We start from the raw sequence: 18,256 nt of genomic DNA, 5'->3' as shown, positions 1-18,256 counted from the left end.
AAAAGTGGGCGCTCTGATAAACAGTGCAAACATTGACGCAGTGCATGAGTTACAGTTCACTATCAAAGGCGTATTTGTCCACTGCCATTAACATGGCACACACAGTGTAGCCCATATTTGTAACTCTGTAAGATAACCAACGATGCAGTGAGGAAATACATTTGAAACATGACGTGGATGTTTAAAAATCCCACCCAGAGCTCGATCACTGGTGGAGTATTCGCATAAACTCTCGCTATACTGTACTCTACGCCTCCTCCTGACGTGTTGCACTGGGCCTTCGGATTGGATGTCCTATTTTGGCAGTTGGACAGCCCCTAAAAACCTAGACTTGGGACTGACTGGCTGGTGTAACCAGAGCAGCATACACATAGACAGGGGCGATCGGACCAATTACTGCAAGTATCAACATCGCTGCGTGGAATCACGAGCTTTTTGCAGTGTGTTTCTTTTCAAGTTCATGTAATTCCTTCATATTCCCATGTCTGTGAGAGCAGGTTTTTTCGCTACACTCTAGCGAGAAGTGCAGCGGCCACATAGTGTCGCTGAAACAGCAGCAGCGGCGGTTCCGCTTCGCTCTGACCGACATGAGCCTGGACCAGGAGGCGGCAGCAGGCGCGGCCCCTGAGGGAGACGGCGGGGGCCTCGCTGTCCCGGTGCCGCTCCTGTGCCCGGGACAGGGCAGTGCCAGCAGCAGTGTCCCGGCTGGCACCTACTGGCAGGATCACACGGCAGCCGCTTCGGTACCGTCCTCGGTGCCGGCTGCTCGGCTGAAGAACCGGCCGACTACCGTGGTGTACGTGGTGAACGAGGCAGCTCAGCTGCAGCTCGCAGAGAGCCTGGCTCTGCAGTGTTTGAGGGAGGCGTGCGAGAGTGTCAGCGCCGCCCTGGAGACTGTGCCTTTCGAGAAACTGGACTTCGGAGAGACCGCCGTCCTGGATTATTTCTACAATGCAGGTAAGCTGAGAGAGGAAGAGCTCTGACCCCTGCTGCTTCTGCACAAATGTCCTCTTTTCTGTTTTAAGGAAATTGAAGACCCCGAGTCCTAACATTGCCGAAAGTGACCTTTACAATCTGGAATGATGCACATTTTTGAGTGCTTGGATCCAGCTTCATCCGGTGGCTCACTGTAAACTGGAGGGTGAAACTTGAGCCACAACTTTAAAAGAGACAAGGTTGGTGTTGGCACTGTGAATCCAGCCTCTGTCGCTCTGCAGTACCCAAAGTGCCGCTGTATTCGCACAGATATTACTTGAGTGGTGTTCGATCTATTAGAGACTGGTGAGCAAATGTCTGTTTAAATTTGTTGCCATTTGTTCTGTGCGTAGACCGAAGCGTTCAGAATAATGTGTAACAAATAAAGCAGGTTCGAAGCGATGTATTGCAGTACTTTTCAGAAAGACCGTATTAATGGCGACTTATGTTTCTCGTGGAGATTGAAACCATGACCTTACTGTATTGGCACAATATTCTGACACGAGTAATTTGTATGGTGCGACTGTATGGACTCAACTGCAAAATCATTTTTGCCTTGACTTGTATTCCATATTTTTAAAAAATGCTAAATTTTGAGTTAAATGTAATGTTGGTCTGCGTTCTGCCAAACTATTGATGTAAGGGAGAACACTATTTGTAATAAAATTTGGCAAGGTTCAGTTGTGTTTATCTGATACTGATCTTCACCACAGTTGAGTAATAATCAATAAATGTTTAGACTGCTCTGCTTGTTTTTAATGGTGCTTTTCCTGATGATCTGGTCAGAGGAACATTGCATCTGCCTTATTGAAGGAAGAAAGCACTGCCAGAGCCTTCATGAGGGAAAGTTAAGACCTGGTTGGACTAAGAATTCATCAAGAGGATTTATTAGAACGGTTGACACTAAGTAAAAACTGACATCACCAGCAGATGTTGGGATGTAGCCAAGGATACTGAAGGAAGCAGTGGTGGAAAGTGCAGTTTTTTTTCAGTTTGTTCTTGAGATGTGGGAGTCTTTGGCTTGGGCAGCATTTATTGCCGATCACTCTACCAAGATAGCCGTTGACTACCTTCCAGGTCTGGAGTCACATGTTAGGCCAGAAGAAGTAAGAATGACAGATTTCCTTCCCCAAAAGGATTTAGTGAACTCGGTTTTTTTTTGTTTTGACATCTGATTACATGGTTGCCTTAGACTGAAGTTTATAATTCCAGATTTCGTTTTAATTAAAGTTTCACCATCTGCCATGGTGGACTTCAAACAGATGTCCCCAGAACTTTAGTCCAGGATTCTGGATTACAAGTTCAGTCACATTACTATTACACCACATTATCTTCCAATCCTACTTAGATACAGGGGTGGTGCCAGAAGACTGGAGAAATGTAAGTGTTAGGCCTTTGTTCTGAGGGCCTAAGGATAAATTTTAATGGGGTAACACATTTCATGTGGGTAATGCAGTTGATGTAAAATGCACAAACTTCCAAAAGGTATTTGGTAAAGTGCCACATAGCCTTACTGGAAACGTTGAAGGCTCTTTTATCAGCCTGATCCCTGTGGTGGCAGATGTTGTTTTCTGAGAAGAGATTGTGTTGACTGGGCCTGTATTCACTGGCATTAAGAAGAATGAAAGGAGACATCATTGAAATGTATAAAACGCAAACAGGGCTGGACAGAGTGGATGCAGGGATAGCGTTTCTGGTGGCGAGAGGGTCCAGAGCAAGGGGTCACAGTCTCAGATTACACACAGGCCGTTTCAAACTGAAATGAGGAGAAATTTCTTTACTCAGTGTAGTGAACCAATAGCCTTCTGAAATGAAGTTGACTGACTGGAAATAGAAATGAGTGACAAACGATTTTCAGACTGCACAATTTCAGAAATTGCTGGTGATTTAAAATCTTTCTAGGTATGGTGAATGGTGAGAAGACTTTAAATAGAAGAAATAGGTTTTAAAAGAACAAAGGCTAATGGAATAGGTGGACTCCTAGCAGATCAAATTTATTATAGAGATGTGTGGAAAGAGACATTTGTGTAGGATAAGCAAGGAGAGGCAAAGCAAAATAAATGACACACAATTCTAAAGTGGTTGCAAGAGCAGCGAGACCTGGAAGATAAGAGCCTGAGTCATTGAAAGTGGAAGGGCAGTTTGAAATAATGGTTTAAACGGCCTACAGAATCCCAAGCTTTAAAAACATGCAGACAATATAAAGAGCAAGGAAGTTTTGATGAATCTTTTACAAAATATTGTTTTGGTCTTTGCTGGAGCTCTGGACATACCACACCATATGCCGAGAACATCGCTTTAGGAAAGATGCAAATGCATTAGAGATTGGTTTTTGGGATGAGGTGTTTTGTATAGGAGGATGGATTTGAGAAGTTTAAGTTTTCCCTGGAGAAGCAAAGGTGGAAAGGAGATTTAATAGAAGCGCTCAAAACCACGAGGGTTCGCAACAGAAAGAAGTTCCAATTGGTGGAAGGGTCAGGCAATGAGAACATTCTGCTATAAAGGGAAGCTGGATAAACTCAGGTTGTCTGCTTTTGGAACAGACAAGGTTGAGCAGGACCTGATAGAGATGTACAAGCCCATGATGGGCAAAGATAGAAAGTAGCTGTTCCCATTAGTTGAAGGGTGAGTAACAACGGGACATAATTTAAAAATGAAAGGCAGGAAGGTTAGAGGGAATTTGAGGAAAAGTCTCACCCAGTGAATAGTGGGATTCTGGGATGCACTGCTTTTGGGAGGGTAGTTGAGTTGGGTTAGCTCACAACCTTTCAAAAAAAAAAAATTCTTGAATGAACTCTTGGAGTGTCGTAATATTCAAGGCCAAGAGTCTAGTATGGAGAAAATAGGATGAGTGTAGGTTGGAGTGTATTTTTAGCAGTACAGACTCAATGGGCCAAAGGGACCTTTCTGTGTGAGTTTGTGATTATAAGGTCATAAGATGTCAGAGCAGAAGTAGGCATTCAGCCCATCGAGTCTCCTCTGCTATTCAATGAGATCACGTGATCCAATGATCCATAAAATTATAAGAAAAAAGAACGGGAGTAAGATATTCAGCTTCTCAAGCCTGCTCTGCCATTCAATAGGATCATGGCTGATTCAACATTCCTCACATCCACTTTCCTGCACTTTCTCTACTGATCAAGAATCTACCTATCTCAGCTTTAACTTTACACAAGGACACTGCCCCCACAGCTCTCTGTGGCAAGGAGTTCTAAAGATTCATAACCTGAGAGAAGAAACTTGTCCTCATCTCAGTCTTAAATTGATGTCCCTTTATTGTGAGACTATGCCCTCTGGTCCTAGACACTCCCATGAGGGAAGCATCCTCTCAGTATTTACCCTGTCAAACCCATTAAGAATCCAATATGTTTCAACATCACCTCTCATTCTTCTGAACACCAGTGGGTAGAGTCCCAACCTGATTAACCTTTGCTCCATACCATACCCTCCATACCAGGATCATCCTGGTGAACCTACTTTGAACCACCGCCAATCAAATAATATCTTTTCTTAAATAGAGGCTCAAATTGATCACAGTACTCCAGATGTGGTCTTAGCAACATCTTGTACAGTTGCAGTAAGATTTCCCTACTCTTAAACTCCAAGCCCCTTGAAATAAGGATGAACCTTTATCAGCCTTCCTCATAGCTTTGTGTTTTGTGCACAAGTCCTTTTATGTTGCAGCTTTCTGCAGTTTCTCTCCATTTAAATAAACTGTTATTTTGTTCTGCCTTCTGAAATGAACAACGTCACATTTTTTCATCTTTTATACTACATTTGCCAACTTTTTACCCACTTACTTAACCTATCAATATCTCTCTGTAAAATTTGTATCTTTCTTGCAACCTGCCTTTCCACCTATTTTTGTGTCATCGGCAAATTTCGCTACAGTGCGTTCATTTCCTTCTTCGAAGTCATTTATATGCGTGTGTTGTGGTCCCAGCACTGATCCCTGTTGAACCCCACTGGTCGCAGGTTGTCAACCTGAAAAAGAACCCCAGTGTAGGAGCAAATTACTGCAGATGCTGGAATATGTGCTTAAAAGAACAAATGCTGGAGATCACAGCAAATCTGACAGCATCCATAGAGAGAGAGCAAGCTAACATTTCGAGTCTAGATGACCATTCATCAGAGCTGAAGTGAAGTGCGGAAGGGGGGCAGCGTCTATGTTATAGTTGTGGGAAGGATGCGGCGATAGTGGGGGTAGAGTGCTGCTGGAGAAGAGATGTTGATAGTTTTGATTAAGTAATCGGAAAGTGAGAATAATAGTGTGCCTCTACCAGACCTGAAAGAGAAAACTGTCCCACTGGGGTGGGTGGACGGGATAGAGGACATGGTGACAGAATGTAACAAGTAAAGCTAACAGAAAGGGGAAAACACAGACAATTCCAGCAGAACGCTACCACCAAACACATCTTCCCCTCATGCCCTCTGATTGCATTTCATAGGGATCATTCCCTCCAGGACACCCTAGTCCATTCCTCAGCCACCAACACCAAACCCCCTTCCCACAGCATCTTCCCAAGTAACCGCAGAAGGTGTAACTGCTGCCCCTTCACCTCCTCCCTGCTCACAATTCAAGGGCCTCAACAGTCTTTTCAGGTGAAGCTGTACTCCCTCCAATCTTGTGTATTGTATTCACCGTACCCAATGTGTCCTACATTGGAGAAACCCGCAGACTGAGTTATCACTTTGCGGAGCACCTATGGTCCGTGCACAAGCATGACCCCAACCTTCCCGTAGCCGGTCATTTTAATATGACCTCTTGCTCACATGCCCACTTGTCTGTCCTCGGCATGCTGCAGTGTCCCAGTGAATCACAGTGCAGCCTGGAGGAACAACATCTCATCTTCAGACTAGGCACTTTACAGCCTTCTGGACTTAATATTGAATTCAACACCTTCAAATTGTGAACCAACTCCCATTTCTTCCTTTTCTGTTAGCATTACTTGTTACATCCTCCCATTTCTTCCCTTTTCTTTTAGCTTTACTTGTTGCATTCTGTTATCACCCTCCTTCCCCTCACCCCACCCCAGTGGGACTGTCTGTTCTTTCAAGTCTGGCAGGTAGACACACCATTATTCTGCCGTTCTCATATTCCAATCACTTAATCTGAACTATCAACATCTTTTCTCCACCAGCACTCTACACCCACCACTTCCACACCTCCCCGCCACAACTATACCATAAATGGTTCCCCCCTCCACAATTCAGCTCTGATGAAGAGTGATCTAGACTCGAAACTTTAGCTTGCTGTCTGTCCATGGATACTATCTGACTTGCAGTAATCTCCAGCATTTGTTGTTATCAGTGAGAAAGAACCCCTATCCCCACTCTGTCTGTTGCCCAAGTCAAGAGTCAATTAGTCAATTCTCTCTCCACGCTGCCTCCAAATCCATGCGCTCTTATTTTATGAATTAACTTTTTGCACCAGGTCGAAAGCCTTCTAGAAATCCAAATACAACACATTGACTGGTTTCCCTCTGTTTGTTCTGGTTGGGGCTTCCTCGAAAAGCTCTAATAAATTAGTCAGACACGATATCCCTTTCATGAAGCCATGCTTTCTCTTCTTGATTAGATTATCATTTTCCAAATGTTCTGCTATTACTTCCTGAATAATCGATTCCAACAGTTTTCCAACAATAGATCTTAGGCGAATTGGCCTATAGTTACCTGCTTTTTGCCTCCCTCCCTTTTTGAATTGGGGTGTCACATTGATAGCTTCCCAACCTTCTGGTACTCCTCCAGAATCCAATGATTTTTGGAAAATGGTAGCCAATGAACCACCATCTCAGTAGTTACTCCTTTAAGGATCCTTGGTCACGAGTCATCAGGGCCAAGGGACCTACCTGTATTCTTCTAATTCTAGCCTCATGAGCACCCCCAGTTTCAAATGCTGTGCAGTTGGTGGCCATGCCTTCTATTGCCAAGACCTTAAGTCACTGGAGCCAAAAGGTTAACTCTGCTTTCTCTCCACAGTTGCTGCCAGACCAGCTGAGATTTTCCAGCAATTTCTGTTTTGCTTTCTGATTTGCAACATCTGCAGTTCTTTTGGTGTTTTGCCTTAAGTTCTGGAATTGCCTCACTAATCTGTGTAACTGTGCACCTCTCTCCCAACCTACTTCTATGATTTAAGCTTTTGGTTGCGTATGCTAATATCGCGTGTTGTGGCTAGTGGAAGGTGCTGTTTTAAAGTTGTTGTTGAACATTATTGTACAGAGACCAGCAAGAAGAAAGTCCCTCCTGCAACCAGCAAATATGTAGACTCAAGCCTGGAAATGGTGTTATTTCTAACGGCGACATTCCATTTACTGAGTGCTGCTGAAATTAAAGCTGTTGTGAGCAATAGAATTGTGAAGGCTATTCACACCTCCTCAAGTAAGCATTGTCAATAACCTCCAACCATAGAATGTTCAAAGAAAAAAAAATCAAACTTCTTAAACTATCGTAGCTTAGAAACAAGGGCAACATTAAGCTGTTTTCATCCTGTCCTCAACCCAGTTGTGATATTATACTTAAAATTGCTCTCCCTCTTTTATTTCATGAGACAAACAATTCTTAACAGTTGTTTCAGAAGGTAGAATTATTTGTTGTAATTAACTCAGAAAAGCCATAATTATCTGGATGATGATGGCAACTATTGTGATATGTTTTTTTAAAGCTGTTGCAGTCTTATGGAAGCATCATTGCTTTTAGCATTTGAAAATTACAAGTAACTGCATGGCCAATAGGACTGTTAATAAGTTCGTTTTGTCAGCTTTGTCACACAATATCTTGGCTCATTTAAGGACTGTAAATTAGCACAATGGTACATGTGCTATGTTACACCTATTGTAGCATGTGCATTTTTAACACAATAGTTTTCAGTTAAAAACAAAAACAAAGTTGCTGGAAAAGCTCAGCAGGTCTGGCAGCATCTGTGAAGGAGAAAACAGAGTTAACGTTTCGGGTCCGGTGACCCTTCCTCAGAACTGGTGGTGACTGGGAAAACGTCAGTTTATATTCAGTTAAAAATGTGCAGGATCCACAAATTTCTTTAGAATTTTTAAATGAAAATTTTGTTTGATGGGTTATGCAATCGCACCCAATTGACACAAATTCTTAATTTTTATAAATCTGGTCAGAAGCTAGCAATCCTGAAGTGAGTAACTCCCATCTTGTCTTCTCAAAGCCTGTCCAGCATCTACAGTGCACACGTCAGGAATGGGATGCTGCACTCCCCACTTGCTTGGATGAGTTCAGCCCCAACAACACTCAAGAAGCTTGATATACTGCTGCCACTGTGCACCAGTACTATACCATCAACAAGATGTACTGCAGAAACACATCAAGGCCCCGTCAACAACAGTTTCCAAACCTGCAATCACTCCCCACCACACACCCCCACCCCCCCGCCACCCCAATAGAAGGATAAGAATATGCAACATATGGGAACACCACCACCTGCAAGCTCCGCCTCCACCCCCAACCCCTACCCTGAGCCAAACAATATCCTGACTCGGTTTTATATTGTCACTCTTTGTTTGTCAAGTTGAAGTCCTGGAATTCTCTTGCTCACAACACAATGGGTGTACCTACACCACATGATTGCAGGAGTTTGGGAAGACTGCTCTCTACCATTTTCTCAAAGGCAATTAGTATTTGTCAATAAATTATGGCCTATGCAGCATCTCCCAGCTTCCATGAAAGAATTTAAAAACCCAGCAGTGCACACAGCATCAGTGTTGCTCTGTGTGTAAACCTCTGCTGCTTATTGTAATCGCAGATACTTGGAGAAATTGTATAAACTGCAGTCTGATTTTGAGGAAAGGCTTTGACCCACAATTTGAAGTCATCATTTAAATCTATGCATTAATTTTAATAGAACTAACCAGTACAGCAATTCAACATGTGATATGTGTCACCACTCATCGCGTGAAAGTGGATTAGGGAAGATGTGAGTTATAGTAATGACATGAATCTGGAAGAGGTTGTGAAAATCAAATGGAGCAAGGCCAAAAAGAGATCTGGAAGTGGAGATCATAATTGAATATGTTGGAGAATGAGAATTGCTGAAAGTGATGAGATGCGAATTGTGGAATTCTGAAGGAGCTGAGATTTCTCTTGCAGAGAGACCTCGTAACTGTTACTTTATGACAAAGTCAGGCTTGGACTGACGATGATGGGGCAAATGAAGTTGGTGAAATTTGGTGAAGCTGATGACCGTTGGGTGCCAATAAGTGATTGTGCAGTTTGATTCAGTTCGATTTATACCACAATAAATCATTGGAGCTAATCTAAACAAATTAAAATATTCTTTACTTCTCATGGAGTTAAAGGTAGATGTTGATCTCAGTAAGAGTTTGATTGTGCACTGATGGCTACATTGTCAAAATCGCGATTCTCTTTCATGGATCATGTGGTGAAAGTAAGGATCCATGTTAAGTGAGGAATTTTGATGGCAATACGCAAATCCCTTGAACATTGTTCAGGACAAAGTTAATGCACTTGTGTAGGAAGACACTAATATCCAGTTAGGTGTGTAACATTTGTACATGTTTCAGGAAATGTTCCATCATGCCTTACTCAAGAGCTTGCATGTATATAGTGCTTATAATATATTAACCACCGCAAAGTGCTTCTCAAGGGCATTATCAAACAAGATTTGACATGGAGTCACGTTTTTGCTATTAGGACAGATGACCAAATGCTTAGTCAAGGAACTGGCTTCTAAGGAGCGCTTTAAACCAGAGAGCTTGAGAGGTTTAGGAGGGAATTTTCAGATTAGAACCTAGGCAGATGAAGTCACAAATGAAAATTGGCTTATGAAAGAGGATAGAATAGAGGCAGAGTAGAAATCTTGGAGGGTTATGACACTGCAGAAGAAGTTAGGCAGGGGCAAGATCATGGAGGGAATTGAAAATCAGGTGCAATGGCTGAATGGCCGAGTTATGAAACTAAGTGTGTTGACTGAGTTCAAGGTTTGTAGAAAGTGGCACATAGCGTGAGAGAAAGTGGCAGATGTGATGCAAAAATGAGAAATACAGAAAACTTGAAGTGATTTTGTGAAGTTGAAGGATGTGTTAACCACAAAACCCGAAGTGTACCAAGGAGAAGGACTCCAAATCCTACATTATATCCATTTTCCTGTATGAAGTTGTTGACTTGCTTGCTGAGCTGGCTTGTTTTCGTTCAGACGTTTTGTCACCATGCTAGGTAACGTCATTGGTGAGGACTGCAATGAAGTGGTGTCATTCTACTCCACTTGGAATTTATACTGTCCGGTCCGTTATGGTGAGTAGTGCCATTTCCAGTTTTGTTCTGTATGGGTTTGTATATGAAGTCCAACTATATATGTTTGTTGATTACATTACATTATGATTATATTACGGTTTGAGAACCATGCCTGTAGGAATTCCCGTGCGTGTCTATGTTTGGCTTGGGCTACTATAGTTACGTTGTCCCAGTTAAACTGATGGCCTTCATTGTTCGAGTGTACCGATATTGAGGAGAGTTCATGTTGCTGGTTTGCTGCTCGCTGATGTTCATGTATTCTAATGGCTAGTTTCCTTCTTGTCTGTCCGATGTAGTGCTTGTGGCAGTTGTTGCATGGTATTTTGTAAACCACTTGGTTCTGCATGATGTGGGAATAGGGTCTTTAATCCTTGAGTGTTTGTCGTAGACTGGCTGTTGGCTTGTGAGCTACCCTGATTCCGATTGGTCTTAGGAGTCTTGTTGTTAGCTCTGATATGTTATTGATGTAGGGCAGTGTGGCCAGTGTGTCTGGGTGTACTGTGTCCTCTTGTTGTTGTCTGTTTAGTTCCTAGAGGCATGGTTCTCAACCCATAATGCAATCAACGAACACATAGAATTGGACCCCATATACAAACCCATACAGATCAAAACCGGGCGACACGGTGGCACAGTGGTTAGCACTGCTGCCTCACAGCACCAGGGACCTGGGTTCGATTGCAGCCTCGGGCGACTGTCTGTGTGGAGTTTGCACATTCTCCCCGTGTCTGCGTGGGTTTCCTCCGGGTGCTCCGGTTTCCTCCCACAGTCCAAAGATGTGCAGGTTAGGCGGATTGGCCATGCTAAATTGCCCGTAGTGTTCAGGGAGGTAGAGGGTGTATATTAGGTGGGTCATAGGGGGATGGATCTGGGTGGGATGCTCTGAGGTTCGGTGTGGACTTGTTGGGCCGAAGGGCCTGTTTCCACACTGTAGGGATTCTAATTAAATGACACTACTCACCATAATGGACCAGACAGTATAAATTCCAAGTTGAGTAGAACATTGCTTTGTCAGAGGCCTCACTAATGATGTTACCTAGCATGATGACAAAGCATCTGAACGAGAACAAGCCAGCTCAGCGAGCAAGTCAACAACCTCATCCATAACCCCAAGCTACAAATTTTTGCTAAAACGTTAAACACTTCCCTGTATCCCCGTATGGCTAGACAACAACTAAAGATCTATGGAAGAAAGTAGATGCCTTTTGAAATGTGGATGCTAACATGTATATTAAAATTCCTTATATTGACTAAGAAAAATGAAGAGTCATAGAGGTTCTTGTAATTGCATGAACAAAAATAACACTTTAAAAAGCGGCTTCCCAGAAAAAAGAAGTTTGTATGTTAGCCATTTTATCAGAGCAGTAAAGCTAGAGAGATGCAGAAAAGGTGTTTCCTCTAGTTAGTGAGTATAGAACCAGGGAAATGCCATTCAGAATTGAGATTAGATAGGTTTTGGTTTATTCAGAGGAGAGTGAATCTTTGGAATTCTCTACCCAACAGGGCTGTGTAAGCTCAGTCTTTAAGTATGTTAAAATAAAGTTTTACTTTTAAAAATTATTTTAAAAATAAAGATTTTTGATTATCAATGGCATAAAAAAAGTTTCTAGGGATGGTTTAGATAAAAAGCATTGAAATGTTCAATCAGTTATTAAATGGCGGAGCAGGTTCTGAATGACGTTCTCCTTTTTCATCTGTTCCTTCCTGATGGCAGCAGAAAAGGGCGTCACTGATGTCTATAATGGATGGTGAGTTGCAGCCATGTTACATTGGTTGTGTGAGGATGATGCAGGATAGATGCATATGGCTTACTATGACAGCAGATGTCCAGGCAGCAGTGGCTAAAGTAGCAACAAGTTGAGAGCTAAGCCTCAACAGTTTTGGAATGGCTTCTAATAAAAGCAGTAACGTGTTAATGCTGACTGTTTCCTGTGAACTCAACATTTCTATACGCTGCCAGTTATTGTGATACCTAAATACTTCGGATATGTTTTGTAGCATTGTTGGAGCAGGTTAGTCTAATGAATGTCAGATGTGGGCCAGATGGTCTTGGGATTGGACCCAGGTCAAATATTGCCTTTTGGTTTCTGAGTTAGATAAACGGACAAACTGAAGAGTACGGGAACTACGTAGCATTTGCCACATTGTTTTCCCCTACCAGTTTGATACTACAGAAAGTGATCTGTAAACTCTCATACCGTTTTGTAGCTAATGCAGCTTAACCTTTCAATATACCTTTCCCTTCCTTCTTCCCTCATCATCAGTATGGCAGGCAGACGTTACTCAGTCTTCTGGGGGGATTGTTTTGAATTCTTCTACACACTGGGGCTGTGACTCACTATCCTTCTTAGCAGTTACAACTATTGTTCTCAATGTGTTTGCGCTTATTTTGGGGGAAATATTCTGACTTTTGTTATGAAAAGTAGTTATGCTGGGAATTGTTTATGACATGTCACAGTGGAAGCTAAATCTTCCATCTGTTGAATAATTTGAACTCAGCTTTTGGTATGCATGTTGTCATGGAAACTATAACCCTATTATCAACAGTAGTGACGGTAACTAGGTGCAGTTGACTACCAAGGTGTATATAATTCTTCAGTTCTGGCATTTCAGTACAATCTTTCTATTGATGTTGTGGCCATCTTGAGAATCATTTCCTCTCTCTGTTCTGTGCTATACACGAACATGTCTGTTTATATTCCCATGTTCCTTAGCAAGACTGACCATAAGACATAGGAGCAGCATTAACCATTTGGTCCATCTGCTCCATCATTCAGTCATGGCTGATATGTTCCTCAACCCCATTCGGAGGTTCTGACAGAAAGATAATTTGCTTTTTAAAAATGTAAATATATACCCTTTATACATGCTTGAATTGAAATAATGGGAACTAACATCTACCTCCAAAGCTTTTTTCTTCCTCCCTTACTAAGATATATTTCACTGATATTTTCTCGTGACTTTACACATGCCAGAGATTAACTTTCAAGACAAAGGCATGATCAACCTAGCTAAGTATTTTATGTACCTAAAATCATGCAAAGAACCAGTAAGAGACAACAATAATCAAACTTTCATTCATATACTCCTGGGTGCCTCAAGAAAGAATTATTGAGCAAAATTTGACACTGAGCCGCACAATATTTTAGGACATGTAACTAACACCCTGAGCAAAAAGATAGGTCTCTAGTGGCGTAAAAATACTATGTTACACTCGCATGATGCACAAACTGATTTCAAACAAGAGATTAAAATCCTTGCAGCCACTTTGAGCAGTTTTTGATTTTGTGGAATGACCAATGCATTGAGCTTCTGTTTGCTCCCTTGTCTCTGTTTGTGTAGAGCTACAATCACTTGTTTCAGTTGTAAGGCTGTCTTTTTCTTTAAGTGAAATGTATTCACCAATCAAATGCTTTACTTTCAGCAGTGAATAATTCTAGTTAACAAGAGCAAGAAAGGACATTAATACAGTCTTGTCGCTACTTGATCAATTTGCTTTTGACAGCATTTGAAATCGTAATATTTTCAACTATTCCATTGGCTGTGTTAACGTGAGACATACAAATTCCCTTCAACAAACTAACGATTTTGATTGGCTTGAGTTCAAAGGTTCTTGCTACCTTGACCGATATAATCAGGCTAAAGTCCTTTTGGCAACATATACATGAGCTTCCCTGAGGAAAAGACTGAAGCCTTTTAGATCAATGCCTTTGAAGTCATATCAAAAGTATGTAAACAACAAAATTCCCAGACTTGGTAAATATAGTGCAGGCTTCTTGGTGTGAGAAATAGGGTGCAGCTAAATGGGTAATTCTCTTTGTTTTTGCAAAATGGCTTTGTGTACACCTCAACACCCTACAAGACTCAATTTGTGGGGACACATTTTGAGTTTGCATCTAGAATAATTGTAGCTGTACTTAAGTGAACCAAAATATTTTACTTGCACATAGACATTAATACAGGAATTATCAGTTTTTATTTTGCCCGCACATGCGAAGTACTTTTTTTTCTTTCTCCTAGTGTCTTTTACACCGATATTTTATAATGATTTCATATATTAGAGATTTGCTTCAGAACTGAAGCAATATCAGTCCTGGTTGAGAAACCGGAATGTACTAAGTGACCTAGCAAGTGATTTCCATTCAAGCCTGCTCAGAATATTCCTGTATGGAATTCACAGTGGGATCAGCGTGGAAGACATCTACGGGGCAACTGATTTAGAAGAATAAGAATGAGGCTGTCTCTCAACATGTGTTTGGGGTTCCAATGATTTCTTGACTGGGGAAAGTCCTATTCACTTCTTAAGTACTTCAACATATCTGGAAACTTTTTTTTCCAAATTTAAAAAAAGTTAATTACACCCCTGCCCTGATGGGTAACAATTGGCGTGAATGCTTTTTGTCGTGTCAATATCACTCACTATTAGAATGAATCCAGTGCAGCAGAGTTATACTATATACGCAGTATTAACGTTGATACAGCAGCAGTGTTGGCCTTGAAGTGAAACTGATCCCAACTCCTTTCGCTTATGACCACACATGCCACTTCAGAGCTTGTATTTTAAGATACTGTCAGTGAAACCCCAATGTGACTAAAATGATCCATTTTTCTGTTATATTTATTCTTTTTATCTATCAGGTCCCATTCATCTTCCTTTCCATTTTAGGCCATGAATAAAAATTTCAGTATCCGTTACATAATTTATATATTTGAAATAAAATAATCTGATGAGTAGGTTTGTGTGGTTTACTGGAAATGAGTTGAAAATGAGTTTCTTGTAACTTAACCTTTAGTAGATGGGAAAAGATCCTGAGAGAGTTGGTGATGAATGTTCCATAGGCTGAGTAATGTAGCATAGAGTCATAAAGTTATACAGCATGGAAGCAGACCCTTCGGTCCAACTCACCAACATCGACCACGTATCCCAATCTGACCTAGTCCCATTTGCCAGCATTTGGCCCATATCCCGCTAAACCCTTCCTATTCATGTACCCATCCAAATGTCTTTTAAATGTTGTAATTGTACCAACCTCTACCACTTCCTCTGGCAGCTCATTCCATACACCAGCACCGTCTGCGTACAAAAAGTTACTCCTCAGGACCCTTTTAAATCTTTCCCTTCTCACCTTAAAACTATGCCCTCTAGTTTTGGACTCCCTCACGCTGGGTGAAAGACCTTGGCTATCTACCTTATCTATGCCTGCCACAATTTTTACAAATCTCCATAAGGTCACCTCTCAGCCTCCGATGTTTCAAGGGAAAAAGCCCCAGACTATTCAGCCTCTCCCTATAACTCAAACCGTCCAAACCCAGTAACATTCTTGGAAATCTTTTCTGGCCCAGTATGAGACCTGGCAGCATTGGCAGCAGCTGCATTGGCAAGGTGGCCCCAAAGTGGGCTTAAGGCAGCGATGGGGTCGAGTTTGGGCAGGTGTGGCATTGGTGGCGTCAGCACTGGTGAGGTCCAGTGAGGACTCATAGTGGCAAGGATGTCGGTGGAGGTGAGATGGCACTGAAGAGTGGTGACTTGCGTGCCAGCGACCATGTGGCGAAGGGGACTCGTGCCTAGCCACCAGGCCCATGGCCCATGGCAAAGCACTTAACAAGAAGGACTATAAAAGGTCAACACTTTTTCTTTATTTTTCTGCTTTTATATTCAATGTTTTGGTTTATTTTTCTGTGTTTAAGATGGCGCCGGAGTGTGACAATAATATCCAACACTTTTCTCTGTATTTTGTAACAAAACACATGACAATATGTAAACCCAAATCAAAATCAAAACAAGTTTAACAACATCCTTTGTACAGATGGGCAACCATAATTGCATGCAATATCCTAAAAGTGATTTAATTTGATTTTATTTATTGTCATGTATATTTATTACAAATACAGTGAGAAGTGTTGTTCAGTGTCGCCACTCTCCGGCACCATCTTAAAACACAGAAAATAAACCAAAACACAGAATATAAAGCCAGAAAAATAAACCAGGAAAGTTCGTCTTATATTATTATATTAATAAAGTTAGGTGATCTTTTGAACAGCTCCTGCTTCTAGCTCAGCTCCTTCATCCCGACCCTCTAGTTCCTGCTGCTAAACCAACCACACTGCTGCAACCGTGCTTTGACACGCTGCTGCCGCTGGAACAAAGAGTTGCCACTCTCTGCTGCCATTGTACCTCCATCCCTGGTGTCCGTGCTGCCCATTATGAGTTCACAGTGGGCAGACCTTGCCGATACAACCGCAGCTGGTGCTCAGGATCCTGCATCGGGATCAAACTCGTCGCCATCACCACCTCTGCAGTCAGTTGCTTGGGCCTAGCTGCGGACCTGCCTCCTCTGTTGCCGTGAGACCTCCGCCTGCGTCCACCCTCATCCTGCTGTTACTGCTGCTGCTGCCGCTGCCTGGACAATTTTTCCATCAAGATTTACTCGGCTTTGCTGCACCCGGGCCCACACCACCATCTTTGTCTGCCAGTCCATGCAGGGCCCACTCGCGCCAGTGCTTTAAAAACTTGAAAGAAAATTGGCCTCATCAATGTCCTGTGCAGCTGCTACATGACATCTCAACTCCTACACTCAATGCGCTGACCAATAAAGACAAGCATACCAAATGCCACCTTCGCTGCCCTGACTACTTGCGACTCCACCTTCAAGGAACGATGCACCTGCACCCCTAGGTTTCCTTATTTGGCAACACTCCCCAGAACCCTACCATTAAGTGTACAAATCCTGCTCTGATTTGCCTTACCAAAGTGCAGCACTTCACATTTATCTAAATTAAACTCCATCTGTTACTCCTCGGCCCATTGGTCCATCTGACCAAGTTCCCATTATACTCTGAGATGTAGCATGCCTTTCCAAACAGTTAATAAAAATATTTTAAAACTTTAATCAAATGATAATTAGTAAACGAGAAAACTGTTAAACTAGCAAATGTGCTCAGTCAACAGAGGTGAATAGTTTCGGAAGGAAAAGCAGTCGGTAAGAGACACAAAAGTTTTGATGTTTCAGCTCTTTGGGAGAGTAGGTGTTGTAAATGTTGTTTTCTGTGTGATTTATTTGCTTACTTAGTGAGACTCGTTTTGCACTAAGGATGAGACATGCTTTACCATGAGACGTAGTTTATTATTGTTGAAACATGAGTGTAAACATGCTCTTCTATAAAACCCATCTTTCCCTCCAATTTCCTGAGTAACCTTACAGTTCTTAAATGACTGTATTCTCACATTGATTTATAATCTGCTTTGGAAGCATAAGATGATGAAGAAGTTTATACTATCCCGACTACAGCCGGCCAGACTGAAGTTGAGGCTATTCTTCTTGCTCCTATGGTTCCTGCTTCTTGGCGCTGATATTGTCGCTGGAGTGTCTGGCCTCTGATTTGAGTGGCCTCTTTAGATACAATCCTCCAGGTCATTCCCAAGCCCAGTGGCCTCATATCATTTAGTAACAGCAGTTTGATATATCAATGTCATTAACATACTTCAGTTAATCCATGTAAATTGAGTTTCCGTCTGAGGAAGGGTGTAACAAAAGACAGTCTCGGATATTGTAATTTCCGTATTGATTGAGCTGACTCTAGGACCCAGCTGTCTCAAAACCATTCCACCTGAAACTTTGCAGCATTGTCCCACCAAGGTGAATAGCTCGCATATCTGGCTTGATCCAGTTTGACAGAGAATTCCGCAAGCTTCCTTGCTTACTATCTCTTGTTCTACTGTCTCATTAACAACTATTCAACATCATCAATGAAAGTAATTGGTTTGCATATCTGTCAGGCCCAATCCAGTTCCCAGCATGCTGTTCAGCTGGCCGGTTTTCACAGCGGACAATTCGGTTGACCAATGTTGCCTTTAGTGTGCCAAAAGAGCTGTAATGTTAGTGAAAAGGGACATACCATGACCTACGGTGGGAGTTGGTGGATCAGGGGAGTGAAAGGAACAAACTGTTCACCTTAGATAACATGGTGTAGAGCTGGATGAACACAGCAGGCCAAGCAGCATCAGAGGAGC

The 18,256-nt window shown here is 42.2% G+C and overlaps 1 protein-coding gene across 1 annotated transcript in view; it reads left to right on the top strand.

The window, feature by feature from the left end:
* The first annotated feature begins 337 nt into the window (after positions 1 to 337).
* Positions 338 to 18,256, top strand: part of map3k5 (mitogen-activated protein kinase kinase kinase 5) — a 195,700-nt gene continuing 177,781 nt past the window's right edge. Inside the window, exon 1 of the mRNA XM_048596746.1 lies at positions 338 to 976. Within this exon, the coding sequence (XP_048452703.1) occupies positions 588 to 976 (389 nt within the window). The 5' untranslated portion in view covers positions 338 to 587. The remainder of the gene's footprint in view (positions 977 to 18,256) is intronic.

Source organism: Rhincodon typus, chromosome 5 (assembly GCF_021869965.1).
Source record: "Rhincodon typus isolate 14 chromosome 5, sRhiTyp1.1, whole genome shotgun sequence".
In the NCBI taxonomy this organism is placed as follows: Eukaryota; Metazoa; Chordata; class Chondrichthyes; order Orectolobiformes; family Rhincodontidae; genus Rhincodon; species Rhincodon typus.
Note: the sequence above shows the minus strand (reverse complement) of the source record. Positions and strands in the feature narration are given on the sequence as shown.